The 13061-nt window shown below is 42.7% G+C and overlaps 1 protein-coding gene and 1 long non-coding RNA gene across 2 annotated transcripts in view; both read right to left on the minus strand.

Annotated features, from left to right (window-relative positions):
• Positions 1-420: 420 nt before the first annotated feature.
• LOC133359606 (uncharacterized) lies at positions 421-4333 on the minus strand. Its single transcript, XR_009757176.1, has 2 exons — positions 1853-4333; positions 421-1675 (listed from the first exon to the last, which is right to left on the minus strand). It is a non-coding gene; the product is annotated as an uncharacterized LOC133359606 (long non-coding RNA).
• A 198-nt stretch (positions 4334-4531) lies between these two features.
• The window catches only part of LOC133359468 (uncharacterized), a 52531-nt gene continuing 44001 nt past the window's right edge, over positions 4532-13061 (minus strand). Inside the window, exons 6-7 of the mRNA XM_061577885.1 lie at positions 10216-10521; positions 4532-5556 (exon numbers count right to left, since the gene is read on the minus strand). Of these exons, the coding sequence (XP_061433869.1) occupies positions 5471-5556; positions 10216-10521 (392 nt within the window). The 3' untranslated portion in view covers positions 4532-5470. The remainder of the gene's footprint in view (positions 5557-10215; positions 10522-13061) is intronic.

Here is a 13061-nt window from a genome sequence, read left to right on the forward strand (position 1 = left end):
TCCTAAGCAAGCAAGCAAGCACGTGAACTTAATATAAAGGATTTAAAAAGAAGTCATATTTAAAAGTACTTTTTAAAAAACGCGCTTTAATGAAATGTACTGTACTATTAATGGCAAAACTCCACGACTCCAGGAAGTGGAGTTTTGCCATTACCGAAACATAACATTAAATAGAAACACAAATCTAGTATACTTAGACATGTAATGTAATACATTTCTAAGTGTACTAGATTTGTGTTTCTATTTAATTTATACCTGATGATGATTTGCTTGTGTTGCAATCGAAACGTCGTATGCTAGTATTTAATTTAATTTATTATTTTATCTTCATACGTCACTTTACCGAAAGAACCAAAGAATAATTCCTGCAGTCACGAAAGCTCCAAATTAAGTTTGAAACATAACATATGAAACAGATGGTTTCAAAAAATTGTATTTTTATTTTTTATGACAATACAGTATTGTCATCGGTAAGACAAAAGTATACCAAGTTTCCAGTCGATACCACATTGGAAAGTGGGTTAAAATTAACTTACAAGATTCGAGGATACAACAACAACAGACAGTGAATTAATAGAAAGCGTGTAAAAATATTGTTTAAAAATATATTCTATTCATTTTTATGACAGAATACAGTATTGTCATTAGTATGACATTAGTATACCAAGTTTCCAGTCGATACCATATTGGGAAGTGGGTTAAAATTGAGTTACAAGATTTGAAGATACAACAACAACAGAGTGAGTTTATCAAAAACGTGTAAAATAATGTTTTTAAAAATATGTTTTAGATTATTTTATGGTAGAACGTCATCAGTATGACGTAAGTAACCCACTTGGGAAGTGGGTGAAACATTGAGTTGCAAGATTTGAGGATACAACAACAACAGACAAAGTGCGTTTATAGAAAGCGTGTGAAAATATTGTTTACAAATATATTATATTTATTTTCATGATAGAATATGGTATTGTCATCAGTATGACATGAGTATACCAAGTTTCCAGTCGATACCACATTGGGAAGTGGGTTAAAATTGAGTTACAAGATTTGAAGATACAACAACAACAGACAAAGTGAGTTAATAGAAAGCGTGTAAAATATTGTTAAAAAAATATTCTATTCTTTTTATGATAGAATACAGTCTTGTCATCAGTAAGACAAAAGTATACCAAGTGTCCAGTCGATACCACATTGGGAAGTGGGTTGAAATTAAGTTACAAGATTTGAGGCTAAAACAACAACAGACAGAGTGAGTTGATAGAAAGCGTTTAAAATAATGTTTTTAAAAATATGTTTTTGATTATTTTATGGTAGAACATCATCAGTATGATGTAAGTAACCCACTTGTGAAGTGGGTGAAACATTGAGTTACAAGATTTGAGCATACAACAACAACAGACAAAGTGAGTTTATCAAAAGCGTGTAAAAGATATTGTTTAAAAATATATTCTATTTTATTTTTAATGACAGAATATAGTATTGTCATCAGTAAGACATCAGTATACCAAGTTTCCAGTCGATACCACATTGAGAAGTGGGTTAAAATTGAGTTACAAGATTTGAAGATACAACAACAGACAGAGTGAGTTTATCAAAGCGTGTAAAAGAATGTTTTTAAAAATATGTTTTTGATTATTTTATGGTAGAACGTCATCAGTGTGACGTAAGTAACCCACTTGGGAAGTGGGTGAAACATTGAGTTGCAAAATTTGAGGATACAACAACAACAAAGTGAGTTTATCAAAAGCGTGTAAAAAATATTGTTTAAATATATATTCTATTTATTTTTATTATAGAATATGGTATTGTCATCAGTATGACATCAGTATACCAAGTTTCCAGTCGATACCACATTGGGAAGTGGGTTAAAATTGAGTTACAATATTTGAGGTTACAACAACAACAGACAAAGTGAGTTTATCAAAAGCGTGTAAAAAATATTGTTTAAAAATATATTCTATTTATTTTTATGATAGAATACGGTGTTGTCATCACTAAGACATCAGTATACCAAGTTTCCAGTCGATACACATTGGGAAGTGGGTTAAAATTGAGTTACAAGATTTGAGCATACAACAACAACGCCTCTACTGTGTGAAATGATCGATAATCGATAAGACAGGTAACAAAAAAAGCATGTTTCCTGGACTTTTGCAGCTGTTCTCGACTAATTTCAGGGTGCCGATTCCAAATCTGATCTCAGATTTGCTCCATCACATCTCATTTTTATGCTATCGGCATACCCCATTTTCATTGATTTTACCCGAAATTAAGTCCGTCACTTATGATTGCAACTTGTTGCGAGTCAGTGACTGCTTTAGTGTTAAAATACGGTGCTGTATTTTTAGGATAGTGTGTTTATAATATCATCATTTTATGTAGATATCCACATTTATTTCATATTTTTCTTCCGCAGTTTTTATTGAAAATGCAATATTTGATATCTCAAAAACCAGATGCGATAGACAAAAACTGATGCCAGATTTGGAATCAGCACCCCACAAAATTACCTTGAAACCGTTGGAATACCTTGTGCCAGAACAAAGTGTGTTGACCAGTGTCATCTTGATTTAAAGCTTTCGTGACTGCAGGGATTCATCTTCTTGGTTCTTTAGGTAAAGTCATCACGTAGAATGGAAATAATAAAATAATAAAAATATTATTTTATTTTACTATGTTTTATTTTTTATTCTTTTATTATTTCCATTCTTAAACCCGTTGGAATTACCTTATGCCAGACAAAGTGTGTTGACCAGTGTCATCCAGCAGCATAGGGGTGTGGGAAGGGCTCGGAAAATTTTCAAAAACGTAATAATCTCACAATCATTGTTTAAAATAGCTTATGTTTGTACATTCTTGTATAGCATGTTTTTTTAGGGGTAGTGCGTGTTTTTGGTGTTTGAAATTTATTTACGAAAAAGAAAAAAATTGGCGTGCATAAACAGGTAAAGAGACAAAAAAAATTATTTACACCATTGGAACCTCATTTGCCAGTAGAAAAAAAAATGATAATTGTTTTTTTACCCTTTTATCTGGCAACAAAACTGACACCTTTTTTACGAGGAGTCATGTTTGCATTGACCACAATACCTGCGGTCATAATGCAAACAAAAAACATAACTCTGATAATATATGCACTGTCCTTGATGTTGATTGGTCCACACCCGAGACAGCTTTCCTTAGAGCCTAGTCTCACATGGTCCTTGAAGTTGATTGGTCCACACCCGAGACAGCTTTCCTTAGAGCCTAGTCTCACATGGTGTTGGACCAGATGACGCCAAAAGGCGCACAACTCAAAGACAATGCACCATCAGAGTATGAGAGCTCGGGGTGAAGCATTTACACCATTGGAACCTCATTTGCCAATAGAAAAAAATGATAATTGGTTTTTTACCCTTTTATCTGGCAACAAAACTGACACCTTTTTTTACGAGGAGTCATGTTTGCATAGACCACAATACATGCAGTCATAATGCAAACAAAAGGTGTCAGTTTTGTTGCCAGATAGAAGGGTAAAAAAACAATTATCATTTTTTTCTTCTGACAAATGAGATTCCAATGGTGTAAATGCCTACCCCGAGCTCTCATACTCTGATAGTGCGCTGTCTTTGAGTTGTGCGCCTTTTGGCGTCATCTGGTCCAACACCATGTGAGACTAGGCTCTAAGGAAAGCTGTCTCGGGTGTGGACCAATCAACTTCAAGGACAGTGCATACATTATCAGAGTTATGTTTTTGTTTGCATTATGACTGCAGGTATTGCGGTCAATGCAAACATGACTCCTTGTAAAAAAAGGTGTCAGTTTTGTTGCCAGATAGAAGGGTAAAAAAACAATTATATTTTTTACTGGCAAATGAGGTTCCAATGGTAGTTCAACATACACACACAAAAGCTGGAACTTCAATTTATGGTATGCATTTTAAATGGCATCCTACCACTCATGCATACCGGTCTGCGCACAAAGTCAGCTTTGGACGAGAAGTAGCTTATGCTGAAATTCACACCAAAAATTTTATGAAATTGACAGAAAACAAAAAGGCTAAACAATGCGAAAGAAGCTCAAACGTACGTAGTGTAATAGCGCCGGCTGGTGACCATCAGCGGCAACTGCGGTGTACAAACAGGGCACACGCCGGTGAGCATATACACGGTGTGTGTGTCGGCAGGGCGGAGGAATTTGGCCAAGGGTCACAGAAGGCCCATTCGCGATCCCCTGGTACCTGCTAGCGGGTTCGAGAAAGGAGGTGCGTCTTCTTGGTTCTTTCGGTAAAGTCATCACGTAGAAGGGAAGTAATAAAATAATAAAAATAAAACATAAAATAATTCTCACGACGTTTCGGCCACAACGCAAGCAGCCGTCCTCAGGTGAAGACCAGGTCTGTCGGGGAGACAGCGTCTGAATGAAACATATACGCTGCCAAGCCTGGTGGTGTTTCATTCAGACGCTGTCTTTCCGACAGACCTGTTCTTCACCTGAGGACGGCTGCTTGCGTTGTGGCCGAAACGTCGTGAGAATTATTTTATTATGTTTAATTTGTATTATTTTATTACTTCCCTTCTACGTGACTTTACCAAAAGAACCAAGAAGATGAATCCCTGCAGTCACGAAAGCTTTAAATCGAAATTTAAAGGAGGTGCGGTCAGGGCAGAGCCAGGCCACGCTGTTAGCATAAAAGGGGGCCGAGATTGGGTTGGGAATTGGATCGTCTCGTCGTAGCTGTCGTCTCGTTGCCATCGTCGCTGCCATCTTCGTTTGTTTGCAGCGACGAGAGACCAATATTCAGAGAGACCCATAGATCCGCAGAGGGAGAGAAATCTGCGCAACCACCACTGGCAGAGAGTCACCACAAACTCCAAATGTACAGCGGCAGGCATCAGGGTCAGGATCGAACCCACGACCTCCTGCACACCAGGCGAGGCAGTTAACATCTAGCCACCGTGATGATGATGATGAGAGACACGCAAACTCCAAATATACAGCAGCAGCAGCAGGCATCAGGGTCAGGATCAAACCCACGACCTCCTGCACACCAGGCGAGGCAGTTAACATCTAGCCACCGTGATGATGATGATGATGAGAGACACGCAAACTCCAAATATACAGCAGCAGCAGCAGGCATCAGGGTCAGGATCAAACCCACGACCTCCTGCACACCAGGCGAGGCAGTTAACATCTCGCCAAACTCCGCACCCGTTCAAGAGACTACATCACCCTAAAGATTCCAATCCCTTCAGTGGCTCCCAATACCAATTTTGGAGTAATTTCAAGATCGCATTGGCATCGAAAATCAGGAAACACGGACAAGGTGATGTCCACCTCAGAGAGATGGAGCTGTGTGATCAGAAGCTACAGGAACCATGAGCGATGTAGAGTGCACGAGGAGGCCTTCATCCAGCAGTTTGTGTGGCTGGCTATGATGAAAGTTGACGGGCACTTAATTGTGTAGCCACCATTGCTGATATTATCTCAGTTATGAAAACTCAACAGTGACGGGGCAATCCACACTTGAGTGGCTTGACTGGCTTCCACCTCGAGTCGTCTGGATCTTTGACGACCCTGCATCAGAGAACGTCGCAAGGAAACGGGGCGAGAGGCAAAACATTTCGCGATCAACACAGCGGCAGGAGACTTGTTGCAACCTCCACCCCCCCTCCCTTTGATGCTGCTAATCCTGCATAATGCACGGGCATAATATGACTTTGAAACTCCTCCTACGCATTTCCCATAAATATGCTAAATTCCTCTTGATATGCAAATTATTTTGTCAAGGCGCTCTTCTCCCCCCCTCCAACCCAGCTTAAATAGACGCTCCAAGCTTGGTGGTGTTTCATTCTTCACCTGAGGACGGCTGCTTGCGTTGTGGCCGAAACGTCGTGAGAATTATTCTATTGTGTTTTATTTTTATTATTTTATCACTTCCCTTCTACGTGGTGACTTTACCGAAAGAACCAAGAAGATGCTGTTGTAGCAAACTGGATTTGTAGCTTTCGTGACTTGCAGGAAATTGCTCTTTGGGTCTTTCGGTGATGTGGCGTAGAACGAAAATCAGATAAGAGAGTAAGACGTTTCGATTGCAACGCAAGCAAGCGTCATCAGGTAGAACTCAATTTGAGAGAGAGACAAAACACAGACACGGAGACACACAGACAGACACACAAGCAGAGAAAGACACAACACAGACACACAGAGAGAGACACACACAGAGACACACAGAGAGACACACACACACAGAGACACACAGAGAGACACACACAACATAGACACACAGAGAGAGACACACACAGAGACACACAGAGAGACACACACACAGACACACAGAAAGACACACACAACATAGACACACAGAGAGAGACACACACAGAGACACACAGAGAGAGACACACACAGAGACACAGAGAGACACACAACATAGACACACATAGAGAGACACACACAGAGACACACAACACAGACACACAGAGAGAGACACAACACAGACACAGAGAGAGAGACACACAGACAGACACACAAGCAGAGAGACAACATAGACACACACAGAGATAGACACACAGAGAGAGAGAGACACACAGAGACACACAGAGAGACAAACACAGAGACACACAGAGAGAGACAACACAGAGACACACAGAGACACACAGAGAGAGACACACAGACACACAGAGAGAGAGACACATAACATAAACACACAACATAGACACACAGATAGAGACATACAGAGAGAGACACACAACATAGACACACAGAGAGAGACACACAACATAGACACACAGAGAGACACACACAACACAGACACACAGAGAGAGACACAAGCAGAGACACAGAGAGAGACAAACAACACAGACACAGAGAGAGAGACACAACATAGACACACAGAGAGAGAGACACACAGAGACACACAGAGAGACAAACACAGAGACACACAGAGAGACAACACAGAGACACACAGACACACAGAGAGAGACAACACAGAGACACACAGAGAGAGACACACAACAGACACAGAGAGAGAGAGACACACAACACAGACACACACAGAGAGACACAAGCAGAGAGATACACACAGAGAGACACACACAGAGACACACAGAGAGAGACACACAACACAGACACACAGAGAGAGACACACAACAGAGACACACAGAGAGACACACACAACACAGACACACAGAGAGAGACACACAACACAGACACACAGAGAGAGACACACAACATAGACACACAGAGAGAGAGAGAGACACACACAGAGACACACAGAGAGACAAACACAGAGACACACAGAGACACACAGAGAGAGACAACACAGAGACACACAGACACACAGAGAGAGACAACACAGAGACACACAGAGAGAGACACACAACAGACACAGAGAAAGAGAGAGACACACAACACAGACACACAGAGAGAGACACAAGCAGAGAGATACACACAGAGAGACACACACAACAGAGACACACAAAGAGAGACACACACAGAGACACACAGAGAGAGACACACAACACAGACACACAGAGAGACACACACAACACAGACACACAGAGAGAGACACACAACACAGACACACAAAGAGACACACACAACAGAGACACACAAAGAGAGACACACACAGAGACACACAGAGAGAGACACACAACACAGACACACAGAGAGAGACACACAACACAGACACACAGAGAGAGACACACAACACAGACACACAAAGAGACACACACAACAGAGACACACAAAGAGAGACACACACAGAGACACACAGAGAGAGACACACAACAGAGACACACAGAGAGACACACACAATACAGACACACAGAGAGAGACACACAACAGAGACACACACACCAGAGACACACAAAGAGAGACACACAGAGAAACACAGAGAGAGACACACAACACAGACACACAGAGAGAGACACACAACAGAGACACACAGAGAGACACACACAACAGAGACACAGAGAGACACACACAACACAGACACAGAGAGAGACACACAACAGAGACACACATACCAGAGACACACAAAGAGAGACACACAACAGAGACACACAGAGAGAGACACACAACACAGACACACAGAGAGACACACACAACACAGACACACAGAGAGACACACACAACAGAGACACACACACCAGAGACACACAAAGAGAGACACACACAGAGAAACACAGAGAGAGACACACAACACAGACACACAGAGAGAGACACACAACAGAGACACACAGAGAGACACACACAACAGAGACACACAGAGAGACACACACAACACAGACACACAGAGAGAGACACACAACAGAGACACACACACCAGAGACACACAAAGAGAGACACACAACAGAGACACACAGAGAGAGACACACAACACAGACACACAGAGAGACACACACAACACAGACACACAGAGAGACACACACAACAGAGACACACAGAGAGAGACACAAGCAGAAAAACACAGAGAGAGAGACACAACAGCGACACACAGAGAGACACACACAACATAGACACAGAGAGAGAGACAAACAACATAGACACACAGAGAGAGACACACACAGAGACACACAGAGAGAGACACACAACATAGACACAGAGAGAGAGACAAACAACATAGACACACAGAGAGAGACACACACAGAGACACACAGAGAGAGACACACAACATAGACACACAGAGAGAGACAAACAACACAGACACACAGAGAGAGACACAGAGAGACACACAGAGAGAGACACAGAGAGAGAGACACACAGAGAGAGAGACACACAACAGAGACACACAGAGAGAGACACACAACATAGACACACAGACAGACACACAACATAGACACACACAGAGAGAGACACACACAGAGACACACAGAGAGAGACACACAACACAGACACACAACACAGAAACACAACATAGACACATACAGAGACACAGAGAGAGAGAGACACACAGAGAGACACACAACACAGACACACAGAGAGAGACACACAGACATAGACACACACACATAGACACACAACATAGACACACATGTCTATGTTGATGACAGCTGCTTGTGTTGCAATCGAAATGTCGTACTCTATTCTTTAATTTATTTTCTCTCTACGTGACTTTACCGAAAGACCCAAAGAGTTCTGTTATAGCAAGTCAAGTCAAAGGTAAGTTCCTGACGCCATGGTGGTTAGGTAGATGTTGACTACCTCGCCTGGTATGCAGGAGGTCGTGGGTTCAATCCCGACCCTGAGGCCCCCACCCTCCCCACCCACGAGCTCCTGCACACCAGGAGAGGTAGTCAACATCTCCTAGCCACCATGGTGTCAGGGTCGGGATCGAACCCACGACCTCCTGCACACCAGGCGAGGTAGTCAACATCTACCTAACCACTATGGTGTCAGGGTCGGGGTCAAACCTCTGACCTCCTGCACACCAGGCGAGGCAGTCAACATCTACCTAGCCACAATGGTGTCAGGGTCGGGGTCAAACCCACGACCTCCTGCACACCAGGCGAGGTAGTCAACATCTACCTAGCCACAATGGTGTCAGGGTCGGGGTTGAACCCACGACCTCCTGCATACCAGGCGAGGTAGTCAACATCTACCTAGCCACCATGGCATCAGGGTCGGGGTCGAACCCACGACCTCCTGCATACCAGGCGAGGTAGTCAACATCTACCTAGCCACCATGGTGTCAGGGTCGGGGTTGAACCCACGACCTCCTGCATACCAGGCGAGGTAGTCAACATCTACCTAGCCACCATGGCCTCAGGGTCGGGATCCAACCTCTGACCTCCCGCATACCAGGCGAGGTAGTCAACATCTACCTAGCCACCATGGTGTCAGGGTCGGGGTTGAACCCACGACCTCCTGCACACCAGGCGAGGTAGTCAACATCTACCTAGCCACCACGGCCTCAGGGTCGGGGTCAAACCCACGACCTCCTGCATACCACGCGAGGTAGTCAACATCTACCTAGCCACCATTGCGTCAGGGTCGGGATCGAACCCACGACCTCTTGCACACCAGACGAGGTCCCCAACATCTCCTAGCCACCACGCTGCTTACCAACGTTCATAATCTTAGTTTTGTCGGTAAAGTAACGTAGGTAAAAAATTGAAATTAAAATTAATAAAAAAATAAAAAAAATCACGACGTTTCGGAGGCAACACAAGTCTCCGTCATCAGGTGGGACCGTCACAGCCAGATTTGCTGCATCAAGTGAAATGTAGAACTTACCGAGGTTGTCCAGCCACACGCACAACTGCTGAGGGTAGTGGTCTTGCACGGCCCTCAGAGCCACCAGCAGCTTCTGGTAGCCCGCCTCCCCGTCGATGAAATGGTCGAGGATGTAGGCGGCGCACTCGTCCTTGCTCTCCATGTTCTTGGCCGTGATGTAGAACGAGCGCTGGGCGTACCACTTGCTGTCGATCTCGTCAAGCAGCAGCGAGGGGTCCAGGGCGATCCACGCCTTGAGTTCGTCCTTGTTGCCCTGGACGGCCGCCTCCGTCTCCTCCTCCACCACCACGATGTGGGCTTCGTTCGCTGTGGCACAGAAAGAAAATTGACGTTAAACAAGTGTTACCCGTAAAAACAAAGTGTTTCACTCTAAAACCTTTGTATGCGTGGCGGCTAGAGTCCTCTCGTCCTCTGGCTTTGAGATGGCTGCCACCTGTGGGTCAGATGATTGCATGGCAGCATTAAGCAATTGGTAATTAAATATTATATTTTTGTTTTAAAAAGTGTAAAATTTTGGAAAATTTTTTCACTAACATTAATTGTCACGTACAACGAGTCTGTGTGGAAAATGTCAACTCGATTGGATCACGGGAAGTGGGTTAAAAAACGACCGAAAGATTTGCACGGTCCTAAGCAAGCAAGCAAGTGAACTTAATAAAAGTATAACCAGTAAAAACAAAGTTTTTCACTATAAATCCGTTATATGCGTGGCGGCTAGAGTCCTCTCGTCCTCTGGCTTGAGATGGCTGCCACCTATGGGTCAGATGATTGCATGGCAGAATTAAGCAATTGGTAATTAAATATGATATTTTTGTCCTAAAAAGTGTAAAATTTTGGAAATTTTTTTCACGAACATTAATTGTCACGCACAACGAGTCTGTGTGGAAAATGTCAGCTCGATTGGATCACGGGAAGTGGGTTAAAAAACGACCGAAAGATTTGCACGGTCTTAAGCAAGCAAGCAAGCGAACTTAATATAAAGGATTTAAAAATCGTGGATGTAAACTCTGTGGTTCTTTCGGTAAAGTCACGTATAAGGATAAAATAATAAATTAAATACTAGCATACTACGACGTTTCGATTGCAACACAAGCAATCGTCATCAGGTATAAAAGAAATAGCAACAAAAATCTAACCAGAAAGCTATAGACAGACATATAAGCAGACAGGTTCGATTTTTGTTGCTATTTCTTTTATACCTGATGATGATTGCTTGTGTTGCAATCGAAACGTCGTAGTATGCTATTATTTAATTTATTATTTTATCTTTATACGTGACTTTACCGAAAGAACCAAAGAATAATTCCTGCAGTCACGAAAGCTTCAAAATAAAGATTAAATACTAGCACACGCCAAAGTTTTGATTGTAACACAAGCAATCGTCATCAGGTATAAATGAAATAGAAACACAAATCTAGTAATACTTAGACATGTAATGTAATACAACAGAGAGTCGGATAACATAACAGTCAACGCCCTACCTGGTTGATTACGTTCTTCCTGAGAATGCAAAATTTGAGAGATAAAACACAGAACCAGAGACATATAGACAGACATATAAGCGGAGACAGATATCACAGAGATACATAGAGACACATACATAGGCACACAGAAGAACAGGTCTGTCGGAAAGACAGCGTCTGAATGAGCACCACCAAGCTTGACAGCGTATATACTTAAATATATACTTAAAAATACGCTGCCAAGCTTGGTGGTGTTCAGAAGAACAGGGCTGTCGGAAAGACAGCGTCTGAATGAGCACCACCAAGCTTGGCAGCGTATATACTTAAATATATACTTAAAAATACGCTGCCAAGCTTGGTGGTGTTCAGAAGAACAGGGCTGTCGGAAAGACAGCGTCTGAATGAGCACCACCAAGCTTGGCAGCGTATATACTTAAATATATACTTAAAAATACGCTGCCAAGCTTGGTGGTGTTCAGAAGAACAGGGCTGTCGGAAAGACAGCGTCTGAATGAGCACCACCAAGCTTGGCAGCGTATATACTTAAATATATACTTAAAAATACGCTGCCAAGCTTGGTGGTGTTCAGAAGAACAGGGCTGTCGGAAAGACAGCGTCTGAATGAAACACCACCAAGCTTGGCAGCGTATATACTTAAATATATACTTAAATATACGCTGCCAAGCTTGGTGTTGTTCAGAAGAACAGGTCTGTTGGAAAGACAGCGTCTGAATGAGCACCACCAAGCTTGGCAGCGTATATACTTAAATATATACTTAAAAATACGCTGCCAAGCTTGGTGGTGTTCAGAAGAACAGGGCTGTCGGAAAGACAGCGTCTGAATGAGCACCACCAAGCTTGACAGCGTATATACTTAAATATATACTTAAAAATACGCTGCCAAGCTTGGTGGTGTTCAGAAGAACAGGGCTGTCGGAAAGACAGCGTCTGAATGAGCACCACCAAGCTTGACAGCGTATATACTTAAATATATACTTAAAAATACGCTGCCAAGCTTGGTGGTGTTCAGAAGAACAGGGCTGTCGGAAAGACAGCGTCTGAATGAGCACCACCAAGCTTGGCAGCGTATATACTTAAATATATACTTAAAAATACGCTGCCAAGCTTGGTGGTGTTCAGAAGAACAGGGCTGTCGGAAAGACAGCGTCTGAATGAGCACCACCAAGCTTGGCAGCGTATATACTTAAATATATACTTAAAAATACGCTGCCAAGCTTGGTGGTGTTCAGAAGAACAGGGCTGTCGGAAAGACAGCGTCTGAATGAGCACCACCAAGCTTGGCAGCGTATATACTTAAATATATACTTAAAATATCGCTGCCAAGCTTGGTGGTGTTCAGAAGAACAGGGCTGTCGGAAAGAC

Source organism: Lethenteron reissneri, chromosome 65 (genome assembly GCF_015708825.2).
Source record: "Lethenteron reissneri isolate LAM-NWPU_2019-01 chromosome 65, ASM1570882v1, whole genome shotgun sequence".
Lineage (NCBI taxonomy): Eukaryota > Metazoa > Chordata > Hyperoartia > Petromyzontiformes > Petromyzontidae > Lethenteron > Lethenteron reissneri.